Here is a 20,323-nt window from a genome sequence, read left to right on the forward strand (position 1 = left end):
AAGTGAATTTTTTTAGTATTAACTGGTCATGTTGAAATTTGTCAAGTCCAATATGGAGCTTCAAACTCTGAATTATTTATTTCCATATGATCTTTGTGCTTAAAGGAAATAAATTTTTTATTACATCTGAATCATTATTTTCATGATACACCCATACATTTACCAAACATCAGTAATGAAACTAAGTTCAACAATGTGAAGTAGAATCAATTGATAAGCCACTTAGCTAAAAAATAAAAAGTTATGGATTCGAAATATTGAAAAAAAAAAAAATATGACCAAAAAGAAAACTAATTTTAGGAAACTAATTCTTAAAAAGTTGAATCCAAAAAACAGTTTCCTTCAAAGTTTTGGCATTTCTGATATAGAGTTTTAAAATGAAAGTTTGTTAGATTTATTCTTATTTATAAGAGAAAATCAAGTCATTAATTATGTATTATTTGTCATTTTTCATACATGTTTTTTATACTTCAAAAAATAAATAAACATTCTCACACATATTGTAGCAATGTCACTCTTTTGTAAACATTGGTTTTTATTATTATTATAATTACAATTTGAGGGAAAGAGAATTTTCACCTATGTTATGATTTGAACTCAAATTTAGAGGTATATTGTCAATGGTTGAATTACTGGGGCCAACTTAAGAAATTTTGTACAGAATGTGTTATCGAATTTTTTTTGACATTCATTGTGTTACAGATAGATTGTCAACTTTTGTAACTTATTCCATGGATTTAACAATAATTGATAGTTGTCAATTTCGTACATCAAATTTGCATATGAGAAATTATGCTTATAGTACCTCGTCTAATTTGAAATATACCGTTTCATATATACTTTCAAAAATTACGCAAACCATCAATTTAAATTTTAATATATTTTTTTAAATGTTTGCATCAAAATTTTAATGTATGGAAGTTAGCAAAAATATTAATTAGAGTTTAATTTACTATATAAAAATTTAATATGTTTAATTAAAGTGCATAAATTATGTAAAAGAATAAAAATATGATTTAAGAACAGTTTTTTTATTATACATATGTGTAGAAATAAAAGGACACATATGTGTCCAAAAAACTTAGAAAAGGTTACTTCTGTGATTTTACTTATATATAGCATATATATACACACACACACATATATATATACATATATATATATATGAAAAGTGTTTTTGGCCAATCCATTTGCACTCTACGCAGCCCACACATATTTTAATTTATCAAACCTTTTTTTTTTTTTTTTTTTTGTTCTTTTCTTTTCTTTCTTAAAGAAAACACTAATTATATTTTTCATTTAATCACCAGTAGCCACCAACAGACGAATACCCATAAGATCTTACATATCACTGATCTCCCATAAGCATCCCAGATTCCTACAGCTCTGTTTTACTTCTCCTTGTTCTCCTTCTGGTCTATGAACAAAAATATACATTGGTTGGGTATGGAACTGTTAGTCTATGAACAAAAATGTACATTGGTTGGGTATGGAACTGTTAGTCTATGAACAAAAATGTACATTGGTTGGGTATGGAACTGTTAGTCTATGAACAAAAATGTACATTGGTTGGGTATGGAACTGTTAGTCTATGAACAAAAATGTACATTTGTTGGGTATAGAACTGTTAGGGAAAAAAAAATAAAATCCAACACCGGGTGTCTATAATTGTGCAAGAGTGCCACCTTCTAGATTGAAAAAAATAGAAAAAATAATAATAATAACAATTACAAAAATAAAATAAAATCATATGATTATATTTAATTATAAAAAACAAACAATTAAGAAATTTATAATGCCTTAGTGATTAAGAGATTTTAATCAACTACGAAAAAATAAATAAGAACAATGCTAATAATAATAATAATAAAAATTAAAGATAATAAAATAGGCAACTTAAGGACCAATACAAAATTAAATAGCTAAAACTAAATAATAGATGGTCTAAGGGCCAACACTAAATAAAATCTAAATAATAAACTGCCAGAAGATTTGCTCTATATTGAATATTAAAATAAAAAATGAGAAAATTATTCTAGTGTAAAAAAATGTTGTAGAGGTTGAGATGTGTCTTCAATGAATAAATAAGGCTTTAATATATAGTAAGAGAAGTAATTCACAAATCTCCTACTTTTTGAATGTGGGATAATAGAAAAACTTTATAGTTCTAAAACCTAATTGGTTATTTCTCCTAATCCATGTGGAATATTTTTCTTTATGCTTCCTTTTGTCGCTGCCATTTCACCTAGCCGCTTGAATATTGTTTTGTTTTGCTCAGCATTCTCAGGTTGGAACCTTGGTAGATACTGCAATTAGTATATACACACACACACACACATTTCAGCATCACAATTGAATAAGTTTTATTTGTGTTAGAGTTAGTGACCCGAATTCTTGTTGACCCGATCTGAAAAGCTTGCGGTGCGACCCATTTGGTGAAACTAATTTTGGAGAAAAATTTGAAGCTCTATGGTGGAAGCGAAGGTCTCAAGCCGATAGGCCCGAGACCGTAGCCCACCACTGAGCCCAACGGGGGTGCGGGGGCAGCGCCCCCGCGGTATGGACCTGTTCAATTTTAGGGTTTCTTCCGTACAATATATATTGTTATGTTTTTGGGGTTTTTCAGCTGTCATTGGGGGTTTTAGGGTATCTGGAAATTTGGCTCACCTTTGTACCAATCTTTCGATATTGGATTTGCTTCTCCTTTCCCGTGGTTTTTCCCGTCAAGGGTTTCCACGTAAATTGTTGTGTTTGTTCTTCGTTTTCTTTGTTTTCGTTGCTATTTGTTTTTCTCCCAATTCCGTAACAATTTGAGCCAACAAAAAAATATGGAAAGGTTTTAGAAAATGCAGATCATAAGGCTGGTAGTGACTAAAACTATGATCATGGTATGCCATGCTTGCTTTGTAAGAAAGTTATTAATATACTATGTCATTTGGCACAGAGTGATATGCAACACTACCTTCCGATAGTCTTCCCTAGGCATTTCGTCAAGAAGTTTAGGTACTTTTGACAGAAACCCTCTTCCTAGAGGACTGTATGCAACAATGCCAATGCCAAGTTCCCTGGTAAAGTAAAGGAAAAAATAAACAAACAAACAATTTGGAGCGTGAGGATTCGAACTCAAAATCATTGTACGAGTAAACAGTTAGAGGCGACAACATCACTTTAGGAATATATTACTTATAGTTCCACTGAGTGTCACCTGCATGTAGGAATTATGTCTTCCTCCACATCTCTCACCACAACGACCACTCCAACTGCACGGCTGTTAAAGGATGAAAAACATGAGCTCGTCTTATTGTTGCAGCCGAGGCCTTAGATAGACCAATGTATTTTATTTTGCCTTCTTCAACTAGTTTTTTAAGCTCCCCAGCCTTGTTAAATACAATGTCATATTATTAGGGAAATTCTAGGTAACAATAAAATTTCTTTTTCCAAAAGATGTGAAATATGAAGCATAAAAGCAGATGACTGATGATAACGAGAAGGAAAATATGCTGCCAAATGAATTCTAACAAAAAAGACAAACATATGACAATCATAACCAGATAAATTAAGATAATGTAACTATTAAAAAAACAAAAAAAAAATTGCGGGGAAACTCTGTAACTTCAAGCAGTAACTTTTGTTATAGGATTGGCCTAAAATGGAAAATGAACAAAGTAAATCAGGCTAATAGAGTTTGGCTTTGCTATTAATTCCAAACACAGTTTTATTGAGTGGCAAAGCTATTCTTGATCATAAGCTTTTTACTTAAGCTTGTTCATATGTTTCTGTACTCAAACTAGCTAGAGATTGTTACATTTTGAACTATTACCATGCAGATACAACTACATTTTTCAAAGAACGTGCCTTTGGCTATGTTGATTACAGAGTTGGCTTTATGAATGCTTATGAATCCATTAAAATTTGCAGATAAGTGCTAACAAAATCATAACTGCAAATGCCTACGATTTTCAATGTTTTGGGTTTTTTTTCCTTGACCCTTTATTGTTAAGTTGTCCTATGTTCTTTTGCTCTGCTTTGAACAAAAAATTGTTCATACTGAAACCTTTAGCCTCATGTCGATATGCTAACCCAGAAAACAACCATCAACTGGATAATGGAAATTACAAGCCTAAAATCCAAAATTATCCAATTAGATAAATGCAAATTCAAACTTAATTTGATCTGCAACACAATAGTTACTCCAATAGAAACACTTACCAAACATGACGAGAAACATGTTGAAACCAAAGAGAGATACCAAAAACTTGTTTCAAAAGATATAGCCATAACAATCCTCTAGTTGGGACTCAGAAGTAGACATATTAAAGCGTGCATTTTCGCTCTCCATTTGTATGAAGACTTAGTACTCTGTTTAGGCTTGAGGCTATCAAATTCTTAAAACCTTAGAAACAACTGAAGTAAAATTGGTACTAATTTAATTTCCCTTTATCACTACCAAAAGTAGAAACTAAATCCAATCCATAAGAAAATTGTAAGAACTATTATAATGAAGTTTCACCACACATCCTACTGATTATAAAACCTATAAAGCTGTTGAGATGACAATAAAGGACAAAAGAGGTTCTGTATCAGTGAACTTAACCCTTTAATTTCCTAAGAACCAGCACCTTAGAATATTGAATTTGAGAAAACAGAAAAGGGATTGAATTTTTTATATACTGGTGCCTGACCCCTCTTAACACTTGTTAACTAAAGTTCCTAAACTAAAGCTTGATTAGTTTATGAAGTTTGTTGGATTTTCTAATTAAAAACTGTACCATAGGACTAAAATCCAAGACAAATCAATTTTTACACAAAATAATTTAACTGATTAGACACTCAATACCAAATAGGTAAATTCCAAATGGTACGAGAAGTGTAAGTTTTGATTTTTTCGGTTTAGTTTCACAGTGATATTACAGGGCTTCATGAATCACAAACCCTGTTGAGTCACCCTCTATCCAAAAGTTTTAAGATTTAAAAAAAAAAACAAAAAGAAAAAAAATGAATCCAACTATACATATCAAGAACTCACCTCACGGTCATCAAAGCTCCCATACAACTGTTTATTTGAAAAGTTTAAGTTTATAGCAAGTGGACCTGAGGGTTGACTGAATTATTGCGCAAATAAAAGACAGAAAAGAAATGAAGCAGACCGTGATTTCAATTGGGACCCGGGTGTCAATCCGATGCTGATAATAAAGATCGATGCAATCAACTCCAAGCCTATTGAGACTTGCCTCACAAGCTTCTCTTACGTACTGAGGATCGCCGGAAACCCCTATGTTGTCACCGTTGGTGAAGGTGATACCAAATTTAGTGGCGATTTGCACTTTGTCTCTTACTCCTCCATTGAGACTGAGAGCCTGTCCATTTCCAATTCACAGACTCAAAAACTGGAAACTCGACGTAAAGTATATCATATATATCTATATATATATATGTGTGTGTGTGTGTGTGTGTGTGTGTGTCTGCTTGGAAGCTGAGAAAAAAAAAGAAAAAAAAAAAAAAAGCCATAGTGGATGATTACTTTTGCGAAAAGGGTTTCATTGGTGAAGGGACCATAAACGTCTGAGGTGTCGAAGAAGGTGATGCCAGAGTTAATGGCATGGTGGATGAGAGTGATCATATCGGATTCAGGCTTAGGGGGAGGACCATATAAATAAAAAGTCGACATGCTCAAGCAGCCAAGTCCCTGTGCTGATACCTCCAGACCTTGTGTTCCAAGCTTCATCCTTCCCACAACTGTCTTCGCCATTTTTTTTTCCTTCTTCCTTACGAATTCTTCGTTGTCAAGTGTGGCTGCTTATCATGTGTGTGTGTGTGTGTGTCTATATATATAAATATATATATATATATATATACATGAATATGAATATAAAATTTTGATAAGGTACGTAATTAATAAGCAATTTATGAAGGACACTTACTGAAATGTCAGAACTTTCAATCAAACTTCATAATTTATTTATTTCATACAAATTTTAAGGATTGCTTTCTCTTTCTCTATAAGGTCACCATAGATATTTCGATCCGTATGTCATTTGGCAATTTATTTCACTTGGCTATTTCCATTTGTTAAACAAAAATGGATTGGACAGAGCTATTTTTTAAGTTAACCCAATATGTGATAAAATGTAATTTTAGTACTACTAATAATTAGAAGTTCCAAAAGAAAAAGAGTTTTACTATTTTTCATCGCTGTTAATAAACATCAATGGAACTCACGCTTAAATGGAAAATACTAATTGTTATGTATTAATTTTTATATTAAAAGCCTAGTATAGGAAAGTGAACCATGTTAGGACAACCAATTAAATTATCAAACAACAGCATGTGGGTCTTGATGGTCCTTCATCCCCCCAAATAGCATTTTTCAAAGAGGAAAATGTAGTTTGTGTGAGATAGCGATGGGGTTGATAAGTATTTTAAAGGCATTTTTGTTTTTCTCTTCCTAGCAACCAATCAAATATATCATTTGACCACTTTTTCTTCATCGTTATATTGTGAATGAGGGATGCTTGTTTTGCGGGATATTCTCTCAGTGACATTTTGCACTACAAGTGCTCCCTAATCCAAAAAATATCTTTTCATAACAAAAACCAAAACCCAACCGGATATCCCACAGATACCTAACCAAATATCTGCTTTCTTTACAATTTATTACTTTCCTTTATCCCTTCACATTGAGAAGTGAAGGTAGCACAGAACTAATATACTTGATGACTTAATTAGGTTACAAAGTAGATAAAGTTGATTTATCAAACGGGGTCTTGCGTCCTTTTTTGTCAAAAAGTTGGCTTAAAAAACTTCCCTAAACTACAATGCATACCCAAAAAAACGAAAAAAGAAAACCTGGATTTTGTTCATGGTGGCTGAAGCTGAAGTAACACTAGGAAATCTAATACATCTGTACCAGGAACCATCAACCTAACCGCTACTTCAAATGCTGAGTCAAGTCCATGAAAGTGTGTGCTTGGATGGGCAGGTAAGCAGCAAGAACATAGAAATACCCCCGACGCAGTCGAACCAGCCCCGAACTCCATTCCCTCCTCTGTGATATCAAAAGCCTATTTGATTAGTCCTGCCTTTCGCGAAGAATTCACCATACAACCATGGTGGGCTCAATTGTTGAGCTCATTCCATATTTATTTCTCATGATAAAAAGCAATCTCTCCCCCTCTTTCATCAGACTCAAATGGGCACAAGTTGATGGTAAAGACACTGAATGTGATACTGTCTGGAAAAGCACCAGCTTTCTCCATCTGTTTAAAGAAAACCAGTACTTCAGGTTGCTTACGATGAAAGGAAATGATAGAATTCCCACAACACAATGTCCCTCTCAGGCATATTCTCAAACAACCAACATGCTCGAACCAATTTGCCCTGACTGGGGTACATAACAATCAATGAATCAGCAATGAACAAGTTCCACTCAACTCCATGACGAATTTCCCATCCACTGATTTGAACGATGTCACACCCCCGCTGAGGATTGTGGATGTGGCAATGGAATTTGATTGATGACTTTTTGAAGCATTTGTTAAAAAATATCCAATGCCTCCATGACAAGCCCATGACAAACTTGACCAATGCACGTTGAATTCCAAGAAACCGAGTCTTGACTAGCAATTTTTATCAAAGAATTTCGGGACCTTCACGATATTACCTCATTTTCATACATGTCCACTAAGAGGCATTGAGGACAAATCCCATCGTCCCAAAATCCGAACCACCCACTATACCTATATATATGTCCACGAACCAGTCTCACCAATTTGAATTAACCCAACACCAAGATGTGCTTCAAAAACCCTCTTCCTCCATTTGAAAGTAAAGAGCCAATAAATCTTCATGTGTACCCAATTCAGCACACCGCAAGATAAGCGACTACCATGCAAAATGGCAAAAGCTGACTTTGTCCCCCTCCCCTTGGACATTTGATCAAACACCTTGTGAGCCTTCTCGAGGTACTCGCATGCAGCAGACAAACGAAGCGTATCTTCGATATGTGGCCTACGTCCTTTTGTAAACGGTAGCACGTTTCTAAAAGAGAGGAAAGAAAAAATAAAAATAAAAATAAAAAAAGGAAAAAAATCTGAAACGTCGACGTTTATACCGTTCTCAACTGATGCTTCTTGGTCTCTAACGACGACGTCTAGTGCTTAAGTTTGGTCTGGTTGGGATTTTATTTTTTTTTTATTTTTTATTTTTGGCCCTTTTTTGGTTAAAAGCCAGTGTGGTCAAACCACGACTTTCATATCATGTGATTGCCACGTGTTTGAAGGTTATTGGCTGTCACTTTGGTACTACAACAGAGAACTTTTATTTTTTAATTATGTTGGTAGATTACAAAATTATTTATAAAAAAAAATTTTCTCGTAAGCCATAGAGCTCAAGCTTGGTTGGCAAAGATAAATTTAGTGTTATTTATATACCACAATTGCAACTGAATGGCACCACTTTCTATCACTCTGTACTATTTATTTATTTATTTATTTTTAATCGTTAGGGTTGTTGAGATTCAAATTTGATCATTCTTTGAAAAAAGAATGGTTTTTGCTGTTGCATTGTTTCATGCTTATTACAGAGATATTCTCTCTATACCTTTTATGATTGCACTAAAATTAAATTTCAGAACACACATATTATAATATGATAGAATTGATTTTCTCTATCTTTAGCCCTTTTAATTTTCTTAAAATGTGTATATGCTATCAAAATTTCATTATTTGTTCTGATTTTTCTACATACAAAACAAGCCAGTTTTTCTCCATTATTGGAATGCATTAACCCTGCCCTCTTCTGTTTTCTACTTTTGGAGACAAATATTCAGCTTTTATTTATTTATTTATTTACCATTATCAATTTATACTCTTCACAAGAAGATTTAAATAAGTCCTAAATTCTCAACAATGTTGATGCTTGCAAGAAAAGGCAACAAGACAACACATGGAACAAAAGCATTAACCTACAAAAGCCCAAAATATCTATCTGTACATTCTCATATATAACAAAGTAAATGAAAGAGTTTTGAGTTGTGTGTTGCAAAGATCAAACAGATCATACAAGAAATGAGATCTGTTGGAACAAAACTAGGCCTGCTTAGATACTAATTGATGCTACAAAAAACATCCATCTTTTTTTAAGGCATTGAAAGGCTTAATTACTTAACCTCTGTTACGATTATTAATCATTATGTGAAACCGCACAAATTGAAAAGCTTTATTGAAAGTTCATGGCATTCAGAGAGGCCTGATTGACATCGTTATTAATTAATCATTGAAAGTTCATGGCATTTCCTCGACAACCTTAGGTTCCTATAACAGGAACATTTTTCCTAGACAATTATATGCAACAATGCCATTGTCAACCTTCCTGATAAAAGTTTAGAAAAATAGCATCAGTGTCTCATGAAAAGCTACCTAGACTTCATTTATTTATATAAATTTGGGAGGAAAGTAGAGGTTGAAACACCAAATGTCATTGTTATCCAAATTGTTCTTAAAATCTTGTTTGGCATGACTTTTGAAAAGCAACTTTTTGCTTTTTTAAGGCTCAAAATCTGTTTTATGACAGTGTTTAAACAGTTTTCTAGAAGTGCTTTCAAGTCTCCAAAAGTGATTTTAAGGAAAAATCATTTTAATTAGACGAATAAAATTACTTACTTACCCTTCCAAATAGTAAATTTTATGACCCGGTAGGAATTATTTCATCCTCGGCATCTATTCACGACAACGGCCACTCTTAACTGCACAGCTGTTATAGGATGAACAGCATGAGCTCTTCTTATTGATGCAGCAGAGGCCTCAGATAGACCAATGTATTTTTATTTTACCCACTTCAACTAGTTTCTTGAGCTCCCCCACCTTGTTTATGCAAAGTATCAGGAAATTCACAACAACATATATACTTTCTATCTCAAAATGACATGAGCAAAACAATACAGCTAACTACAAAAGTCACGTATATACCTCCAAGATATTGATGGTGTAAAAGTCCGTTACAGTATTGTTATCAAAGTGTATAAAAGTCAACCTATTAGTCTTGAGTTTTTTTATTAAAATGTAATATTTTAACCTCCTTTCTTTTTTGCCTATAAATTTCAAAGATTTTTATTTTTACCTTTTTGGTAAGTATGGAATTCATGATAGCTATATGGATTAAAAAGGTGGTAAGTTCAATAGTTTCATGTTTGGGCATGCAAACCTTAAACCCAATATCTGTTAGTGGTCATTCACAACTGGGTTTATAAACAATAATTTTTCAAACCTTTTAAGCATGAGTATGTAAAACAGCCAAAATAACTCATTCTCATAATCATTATTAGACTAAAATAAGTCAAAGAGGTCTTATTAAATTCGTTGGTTGAACTGTTGTAACTCATATTTTAAAAGCAAATGGTTTTCAAAAAAAGAAAAATTTCACTAAGTAATTCTGAAACACAGTTTTATTGATCATAAGCTTTCTACTTAAGCTTGTTCTTATGCTTCCTTACTCAAACTGGCTGGAGATTGTTGCATTTTGAACTGTTACTATGCAGAACACTCTAACGTGGATACAAGTACTCTTTTTGACAGAATATGAATTTGAGTATGTTGGTTACAAAGTAGGCTTTTTGAATGCTTATGAATCCATTAAAATTATACAGAGTGTTAACAAAATCATAAGTGCAAATGTCTACAATGTTCTAGGTTTTAATTGTTCTTTTCTCTGTTCCTCTCTTGTTAAGTTGTTGTATCTTTTTCTGCTCTGCTTTTAACAAAAGGAATTGTTCATATTTCAACTTTTGGCCAAAGGCAGAAGACAATCATTAGGCAGACGACAATCATTAGACAGACGACAATCATTTCAACTGGATAATTGAAATCACGAGCCTAAAAACCAAAATCATCCAATTAGATAAATGCAAATTCAAATTTAATTTGATCAGCAACAGAAGAGTTACTCCAATAGAAACACTTGCCAAAAATGATAAGAAACATGTTGAAACCAAAAAAACTTGTATAAAAAAGTTGAGCCCCTTGTAATAGCCATAACAATCCTCTAGTTTAGGACTCAGGACTTCACATATTAAAGCATCCATTTTGGCTATCCATTTGAAGAAAGGAACTATTCAATTTAGGCTCGCTTGAGGCTATCTAGGAACAACAGAAATACAATTGGCACTACTTTAATTTCCCTTAATCAATACTGAAAATAGAATCTAAGTTCCATCAATGAGAAAATTCTGAGGCATATTAATTATAATGAAGTTTCACCAACCATCTTACTAATTACAAAACCTAGCTATAAAGCTGTTGGGATGACAATATAGGTCCTGTTTGAGTCAACAACCCTTTATTTTCCTAAGAACCAGTACCTGGACCTTCAAACTGTAACACTGTTATTAACTCAAGTTCTAAACTAAAGCTTAATTAGTGCATGAAGCTTGTTGGATTTTCCAATTAAAAACAGTAACATATGACTAAAATCTACAACAAATTAAGTTACACAGAAATATTTAACTGAATCAGAGACTCAATACCAAATGGGTAAATTTTAAACGGTACAAGCACTGTAAATTTTGATTTTTTATGTTTGGTTTCAGATTGCAAATATACTACAAGGCTTCATGAATCACAAACACTATTGAGTCACCGCCCATCCAAAAGTTCAAAATTAAAAAATTTAAAAATAAATTGATCCAACTATGTATATCAAGCCAATACACAATTTATTATCAAACACCTGCAAATGAATACAAGATTTCAAACTCAAAAACTCACTTCACGGTCATAAAAGCTCTCATACCACTTTATATTGGAAAAGGTTAAGCTCATAGAAAGTGAACTTTATGGTTGACTGAACTATTGAGCAAAAGAAAGACAAAGAAAAGAAATGGAGCACACCGTGATTTCAATGGGGACCCGGGTGTCAATCCGGTGCTTATAATAAAGATCGATGCAATCAACTCCAAGCCTCTTGAGACTTGCTTCACAAGCTTCTCTTACATACTGAGGATCGCCTGAAACCCCCATATTGTTGCCGTCGGTTATGGTGATGCCGAATTTAGTGGCGATTTGTACTTTGTCTCTCACTCCTCCATTGACAGCCTGTCCATTTCCAATTCACACACTCAAAAACTTGAAACTGAACGTAAAGTACTTTATACATACATATATATATATATATGTGTGTGTGTGTGTGTGTGTGTGCGTGTGTGCGCGTGTGTCTGTGTTTGGAAGCTGAGAAAATAAAAAAAATAAATAAATAAAAACTAATATATGGATGATTACTTTTCCGAGAAGGATTTCGTTGGTGAAGGGACCATAAACATCAGAAGTGTCGAAGAAGGTGATGCCAGAGTCGATAGCATGGTGAATGAGAGAGATCATATCGGATTCAGGCTTAGGAGGTGGACCATATAAATACAAAGCCGTCATGTTCATGCAGCCAAGTCCCTGTGCTGATACCTCCAGACCTTGTGTTCCAAGCTTCATCCTTCCCACTACTGTCTTCGCCATTTTTTCCTTCTGTTTTTTTCCTTTCGAATTCTTTGTTTCTCTGCAGCTATACTTTTCGGACAACGGTCAAGTGTGGCGGTTTCTCATATATACGATGAGTATACAATTTTGATACAAAAGTTTATTAATGAGCAACTAATCAAACAGACCTGTTGTAATGTCTGAATTTTCACAAAAACTGTACAATTGATTTATTTCTTACAAATTTTAAGGGATACTTTCATCTTCTCTGCGAGGTCACAAATATTTTACCATCTGCAATTCATATGTCATTTGACAATTTATTTGTTCTACTATCCTAATTTGTTGAACGAAATTGGATTGAACAGAACTACTTTAAGTTTAATAGAATGTTTAACAAAATGTAATTTTAATACTATTAATAATTAGAAATCCCAAAACAATTACTATTTATCATTGGTGGTAATAAGTATACATGAAACTCATGCCACAATGGCAAATGTTATTTTTTATGGTTTAATTTGCAAACTGAAAATCTAATAAAACCATTTTAGGACAGCTAATTATATAAGTAAATGATCACCCCAAATAACATTTTTCAAAGAGAAAATCATTATTTGTGCAAGACAGCAATGAGATTGATAAACACATTAAAAACATCCTTGTTTTCTCTGCCTCTCCTAATTTGATTTTTATCCACTTAAGAAAAAGGGAAAGAAACCAATCAACATAGAACATTTGACCAATTATCCACTTAAGAAAAAGGGATAGCAACCAATCAACATAGAACATTTGACCACTTTTTCTTCATCATTATCTTGTGATAACAATTGTTTTTTTCTTCTTTCTTTCTTTTGATATGTCTATATATATATATATATATATATATATTGGTTATGAAGGGATTCATGATTCGAGGAAACAGAGGCAAAAAAACATGGCTGATGAGGGATGCTTGTTTTGTGGGATATTCACTCAGTGCTTTCCCTAATCCAACAAATATCTTTTCATGACAAAAAAACAGAACCCGACCAAAAATCCCACAGAACTAGCATCCTGTATCTGCTTTCTTCACAAGTTATTACTTCCCCTTATCCCTTCACATGGAGAAGTGATGGTAATACAGAACTAATATACTTGATGCCCTTATTCAGTTACAAAGTACAAAAAGTTGGTTTATCAAACAGGGTCTCTTGCATCCTTTTTGTCAAAAAGTTAGCTCAAACAAAATTTTCCATAAATTACAATGTATATCAAAAAAATAATAATAACAAAAATAAATAAAAATAAACCCTGGATTTGATCATAGCGGTTGAAGTAACACTACAAAATCTGATTTATCTGTGTACCAGGAAACATCAACCTAACCTACTCTTCAAATGTTAAGTCCATGGAAGTGTGTACTTGGATGAGCAGTAAACTGTTTATGCATATTGGTTTGGCATCAGTAGCATCCATGAATCAGTCTCGATCAATATAGGAAATTCCGGTGGCTAAAAACATATAACTATTGAGAGGTCACCACTTTTCTGATAGTGCCAGCAGCAGATTATGGAGTCTAAAATCCGATCATCACCCTTCAGTGGGAGTTTCTTGCTTGGAATGCCTGGCACTCTCACAACCCGGGCAGTTGTGCAAGCTCTCGTGAATATAAATGTCACAATCCAGGCAAAAATGCTGCTTGCAGTTCGAGCAAGCAACACGAAGGTTGGGTTTATTTCCTGCAAGACAGTGGGAAAGAAAATTAAGCCAGAAATGGCATGTATTTATGTTAATGGGGAAGAAACTTTTGTACATAAATAACGATTATAAAATGGAAAAAGTAAACATAATTCGTATATCACTAGTAAATGACCTCAGTTTTTTGAATATCTCAAATAGCTTTTCCATGTTGGTAGACATCAACTTTTCTCTTTCTTTTACAATAGCATTTTTAAGCAAGACTCAATTCTATCTATAATGGAAAACACACACCCACCCCCCAACCCCTCCCCAAAAAAAGCAATCTCATATTTCACATTTATACATACCCAGAAAGTGCTGGAGAAAGAATTGACAAACAAATAAGGACACAGCATCATTAACCAGCAATGCATGAGGTTGGTAAAAATTTATATAAAATGGGGAGATTGGATAAAGTATGAGGGTGAGAAGTAGAAAGGAAATAAATTTTATTTCGTCGAACCCTCTTGTTATATGGAGAATGAAGGAAAGTAGATATCTCCTTGGTATTGGAGGTAAAAATGGAAGAAAAGAACTTTTGTACTGTTAAATTATCATATCACCGTTAATTAATTTCTAAAACTTGTTTTTTTACCAACTAGGATAATTAATTTAGGATTATTAGGTGAATACAAACAAGGATGAAAAGTTTACTGTCCTTCCTTCCACCCACGCTCCCTCCTGATGCAAAACAGTAATTTAGTTATTAAATAATAAGATTTTATGAGAGTTTTTATAAAGTTAAGAATTTCAGTTATGTTCAGAGTTTATTTCCATTTAAGAATTTTTAATTAATTTGGTTTGATTTAGTTTCCTTATTGGACAGGTTTGTTTACTTATAAATAGAAATCTTTGTAATCACCCATGATAATAAGACATAATGATTGAATATTACATATTACGTCTCTTAGATTCTCTCTCTGTTTCCCAAATCTTTGTCAGTTTCTTCTCCCCTTCTATTTTCAACCCATTTTCTCTTTTCCTCTTATCTACTTTTTATCATCTTTCTCTGTCCCAGTCCTGCTTCAGTCTTCACACCACCATTATTAAGACGATTAGCTTTAAAGGAATTGGTAGGAATTCACACCCATCAACTCTCTTCTCCATCCTCTCCAACCTACCAAGCAAAATTACATTCTCCATTCTTCTTCCCATTATTCCATCCCTTTATTTCCTTCGAATTATCCATTTTACCAAACATATCTTTCACGGAGCAGGATCAATATAGACCACTAAAAATTACAAGATTCTGAAAAGCTTTAATTCATTTACCATGCAGTAGAGTATTTGGTACTTTTTAGGGGTTTCTTCTATTCTTCCATTCTTGGACATTATTTTTTTCATAAATTTATCATTTCACTTTTTTGGTAATAGCAGTGTCCATAATCCTACATTCTTTACCCATTTTGTATTTCTCCCCCTTTCTATCCATTTACCCTTTTGCAGAAGAAAAAGGAAAAAAAAAATACATAAAGTTCTAAAACATTATAGCATTTCTTAAAAAAAAAAAAAAAAAAAAGATCATCTTCTAATTCCTAAAACTTAAAGAGTTCACATCCCTAAATATGATCATTGGAAATAATAGGGCAATTATTTCTTAGATTACGTCTAAACTATAAAGTATTTACTATGAATTCATTGATAGTTGTTGTTTATTTGCTCCACTGTAGCTATGGCAGTTTAGGTGGACTATTGCATTCATAAAGGATAGGAATAACAAACTAGAAACAGGTTTAAAGAACGCACAATAGATGTTACTTTTCTCTAAAGGATGCATTGTTATGAAGGAGCAACATCAGTTTCAAGATGGATTGCAACATTCATTTAGATTTTTCATAAAGAGAATATATATTACTTAGAATGCAACTTCTAAATGGCTACTAGTACAGGAAACTTCTATTTATCATTTCTGGTTGAATATGATGTATTGAAGAAGACAAAGGAGTGGTAATGTGCATATTACTTAAGGCGTAGACTTTATATTGTCCTCTCACGTATGTATGTTTTGTTTGTCTAGGTGCATAGGGGGGACTAAGAAAACAAATCCTTTTCCTCTGTGGTATATCGATACTAATTTCCATTGCTTAGTGGCAGCATCCAGCATATTACTTTCTAGTAATGAGAGACAAAACAGTGAGCTAATGGAAATCGCCAAATAAAAACTATATCAATAGCAAGATTAATAATTAACCACATTCTATACGTGAATTGATAATCTGTTAAACAACTTACCGGCATTGAGAAGACTTTGCTGGCAACCAAAACAAGCTTTAGGTAATTTGACATGTGGATCATTTAGAAGCGACAGAGAAACCTCATCAAATGGTACTATCGGAAAGAGATGATGATAAGATCGGGCCAAATGGGGTGAGGAAATGAGGGTCAACCCACAAATGCGACACTCCGTAGGTAGCTCACATACACGTGCCTTGCATCTCGGACAAGTATAGCCTCCTCCAACCTTTGCCTCCTTGTGACATGAACAGATTGCCACAGAGCCCTCTGCAGCTCTTTGTGGAAAACCCATCTTGATCAAATTAGCAATCGCAAATTCTGCTATTGCTGGAGGTGGAGGTGCATGCTCCAGTATTAGTTCTTTTAAGTGTGACTGCATGACAAGATACAAATCAAATAAATTTACAATCCCAACTAAGAGAATTTATTAAATATGTCACAAGATACTTTGGAAATATTCACCACAAGAGCCATTAAATAAATCTATTGCATCTAGAATTCTATTTCATAGTAAATACCATCATTGGAGTGATCAGCGATCAATAACTCTGTCTAGTAGTGGAGTTTGTACAAAGAAATCTTGAAACTAATATATATGGTTTCGGTTATTGGTAACACACCCACTAGTTAATTAAGCTCACCTCATCCAATGCTACAGAGTATGAGCCACCAGTTTCTTGGCAGAGATGTTTGCATATAAAAATCTCTGCTGTGAGGCCTATAACTGAACACCTTATTTTAGATTTCTTGCATTGCTGGATAGTCTCCATTATATCTCCCGGATCACAAGTACTAAGAGACGAATATAATATAAGAACCTCCCGAACACCATATGATGGAATTTGATTTAGATATCCATGCACAAGATCTAGGGCATTCTGAAGCGAGGAGTCACCTGAGCATTCCAGTTTACCCATTAAAGCTTTCACATGAGACTCAGGACTGCCACCAAGATCTGTTAAGCAATGAGAAACCCCATCTTTAATAGTGACCAAACCAACTTGACTAAGTGGATTCTGATCAAAGAACTCTCTAATAAAAGCCCCAACTTGTTTTGCTACAACAGCCATTCGACTAGGCCGGAAATCCATTTCTGCAGCTCCCTATTAACATTGAGAGCAACCAAGTGAAGAATTAAGCAGAAATCAAAAGAATAAAATCTAAAAACTGCTCAACTTTAAACTCTATGTGTGTTCATCTATCATTTCATCATCGATTGACGACTATTTTAAGTAGATTTGAATCAAAATTTTGGTGGTCCAAGCCCTTTGTTACATGTTGGACATTCCCCCAGGTTCCACAATCCTTTCAGCTCATAACATCCCAGGGATATAAAATACTCTAAGTGCTTACTTATTTACAGTTTCAAAGTTTTTCACTAGTTCCACTTTTCAAAAAAATCTCATAGATCTTTTGCGGGGGGGAATATAAGGAACCCAAAAATCCAAGCAAATTTCAATATCCATCACAAAAACAAGAAAAATATCAGTATGTGAATCAAAGGTATAGACGCCAGTATCAACCACAGATCAAAATAATAGAAAACACAACAAACCCACTAAACAACAATGTTGCTGGAGTTCAAGATATTGATTGGTATAGAGAAAAATCACATTGGTAAATAACAAAATTGTAACTCATATGATTCATAAGGGTACGGAGCCAAGATGAATTATGTACCCTGGAGAGGTCAATGACAATGAAGAGGTAACGGATGAGACCCTTCTGTATTCGAGCGGTAGTAGTAGCTGTTCGAAGGCGGCGGCGATACTGAGCATGTTGGAGAGCGGTGTTATCAATAGGTCGAAGTAGGCCAGACTCATCTTCTTGTAGTGATTCCCAGGACCTCTCATCAGCATAAGCTCTCTCCCAGGCCTCAAGGCCACCCCCATTTTCTTCATCTTCATCATCATCATCTTCTTCTGCCCCTCCATTCAACCTTCTTTCCTCACCGTTGTTCATCAAGATTTTTTTCTTTTTTTTTCACTAATCTAGTACTTTTGGAACACTGATTTTTAGAAAATCAGACAAAACTATCCCAGAAACTCAGACATAAAATAATAGAAAGTAAAATAACAAGATGAACAAAGCAAACCCAGAAACTCCACCCAAATTCACAAAAAATTCAATCAAACATCAAGCATCATCAAACCCCATGCATTGTCTGAAGTTGAATCGCCCCAAAAAAGAAAAATTGAAAAAAAAAAAATCCGGTTTTATGGCCAAAAAATCATTGGTCACAAGAATTCAAGTCCACGAGAAAGAAAGAGAAGAGAAAGCGAGTGTTCAGAGGATGAAAATGAGCAGGGGACAGCAAACACTTGGTTGAAATATTCTATATCTATGTATGTATATATTTAAATGGTTATGAGGAAAAATGGGTGTCTATTCCAGGAAACCATTTCCCAAGCAATATATCCAGTAACAGAAAAAAAAAAAAAAAAAAAAAAAAAGATGTATGGAAGTATTGAAGTAAAATAAACAGAAATTTATGATTGTATATACATTTGGCAAGTTGAATTGAAGTGAACTGAAGCCATTTGGGAATGATTTTCATGGAAGAGAAGGAGAGAGAGAGAGAGAGAGAGAGATGGGTTGGAGGTTTTACTAACCTTTTTTAAGTCGAAACTTTTGGAAGAGCGAAAATGGAGAATCTTGGAGTGATCAATAGACTTGGGCGCTAATTGGATGCAGAATTTTGGTGTTTTCTGGTCTGGTTTTCTTTGATTCTGAAGAATTAGGGTAATTTAGGAGGAGAGCAATGGAGGAGGAAGAAGAAGAAGAAGAAGGGCATTTTAGTAAATCAACTAATTTTTTTTTTTAAATTCTTTTTTATTATCATTTTCTAATATTTTCTGATAATGTCCCAAAAAAATTAAAAAAAAGAAAGAAATGAGACCAAAAATAATACTTTTACTTTGGATTTGCTAATATTTTATTTTTACAAAAAAAAATTAGTAATATTTTGTATGCATATTATATAGCATTTATGTACGTCATTCCCTGAATTTATGACGTAACCTTCTTTTTGTTACGAAAGTATTTTTATTATTGAATATTGTGGTAGCTTTGATGGTCTCAGTATGTTGTCTGTGAGTTGGGTTAGAACTTTATTAGCAAAAAATAAAATATTATTATTATTAATTTTTTGAAAGTCTCACATCAATCATATAAGTTTCTTTTATTAATTTATAAATGATATAAGTTATAGTTTTTTTTTTTCTTTTTTTTACTACCAAGTTTATAACTAATTAGAAGTCTCAGACTCTCAAAAGAAACTTTGTAATAAATATATTGTGTTGCTTATGTAAGCTAGTGCTAGGGGTGGCAATTCGTGCTCCCATGTTGGATTCGTTTCGATCTGTTTAATAATCGTGTCAAAAATGTTTAATTTTAATCTGATCTAGTTATTAATCGTGTCAGGTATCTAAAATACTAAACCGATCTGTTTATAAACAGATCAACCCGATACAACATATTTAACACGATTACTTTAACAGGTCGTATTGACCTATTAACATATTAATCTGAATATTGACCTGTTAACTTAAAAATTAATTTATTTATTGAAAATTAATCTATTAATAATAAAAATTACTTTTAAAAATTTATCATTAAAAAAATCAATAATAAAATATTACTTTTATAAAGTTTTTTAATTTATAATATTTTTTACTTATTAAATAATATATTACGGGTAAAATCATAATTTAAAATTAAATTTAAATGAATTGTAATAGACATACAATCGTGTCGGGTTGAAACTAACACGTTTAATAAATTAGTCATAATTGGTCAATTTCGAGTTAAATAGGTCAATTTGAAAATGACACGATTAATAATCATGTTAAACGAGTTGACCTGATTATAATCCAAATCTATTTATTCCGTATCATTTTCGAATCATA

At 33.2% G+C, this 20,323-nt stretch overlaps 3 protein-coding genes across 5 annotated transcripts; all 3 read right to left on the bottom strand.

Annotated features, from left to right (window-relative positions):
* Window positions 1-2,007: 2,007 nt before the first annotated feature.
* LOC107422246 (auxin-induced protein PCNT115) lies at window positions 2,008-5,821 on the bottom strand. The gene is given in 6 exon segments (XM_048477644.2): window positions 2,008-2,306; window positions 2,963-3,065; window positions 3,206-3,242; window positions 3,245-3,377; window positions 5,148-5,357; window positions 5,522-5,821. Coding segments are annotated over 6 exon segments (843 nt in total). The 5' UTR covers window positions 5,750-5,821; the 3' UTR covers window positions 2,008-2,174.
* Window positions 5,822-9,688: 3,867 nt separating this feature from the next.
* On the bottom strand, window positions 9,689-13,030 carry LOC107422243 (IN2-2 protein). Its single transcript, XM_060815910.1, is given in 4 exon segments — window positions 9,689-9,820; window positions 9,822-9,860; window positions 11,883-12,086; window positions 12,270-13,030. Coding segments are annotated over 4 exon segments (588 nt in total). The 5' UTR covers window positions 12,498-13,030; the 3' UTR covers window positions 9,689-9,703.
* A 546-nt stretch (window positions 13,031-13,576) lies between these two features.
* On the bottom strand, window positions 13,577-19,209 carry LOC125423432 (general transcription factor IIH subunit 2). 3 transcript variants are annotated; one of them, XM_048477641.2, is made up of 5 exons: window positions 19,028-19,209; window positions 18,096-18,412; window positions 17,057-17,518; window positions 16,413-16,788; window positions 13,577-14,179 (listed from the first exon to the last, which is right to left on the bottom strand). In XM_048477641.2, exons 2-5 carry the CDS (start codon window positions 18,375-18,377, stop codon window positions 14,031-14,033), a joined length of 1,269 nt encoding a protein of 422 aa, XP_048333598.2. In that variant the 5' UTR covers window positions 18,378-18,412; window positions 19,028-19,209; the 3' UTR covers window positions 13,577-14,030. The 3 variants fall into 3 exon arrangements, with proteins under 3 accessions (XP_048333598.2, XP_048333596.2, XP_048333597.2); XM_048477639.2 differs by having other exon boundaries at window positions 18,096-18,423; window positions 19,028-19,208; XM_048477640.2 differs by lacking the exon at window positions 19,028-19,209 and having other exon boundaries at window positions 18,096-19,013.
* Window positions 19,210-20,323: the final 1,114 nt, after the last annotated feature.

Source organism: Ziziphus jujuba, chromosome 3, assembly GCF_031755915.1.
Source record: "Ziziphus jujuba cultivar Dongzao chromosome 3, ASM3175591v1".
Classification (NCBI taxonomy): Eukaryota; Viridiplantae; Streptophyta; class Magnoliopsida; order Rosales; family Rhamnaceae; genus Ziziphus; species Ziziphus jujuba.

Coding starts and splice junctions, on each gene's coding strand:
- LOC125423432 (XM_048477641.2), bottom strand. CDS start 18,377: ATGAACAACGGTGAGGAAAGAAGGTTGAATGGAGGGGCAGAAGAAGAT. Junction 17,519..18,095: donor TTGTCATTGACCTCTCCAGG/GTACATAATTCA, acceptor CAATGTTAATAG/GGAGCTGCAGAAATGGATTT. Junction 16,789..17,056: donor ACTCTGTAGCATTGGATGAG/GTGAGCTTAATT, acceptor CTTGTCATGCAG/TCACACTTAAAAGAACTAAT.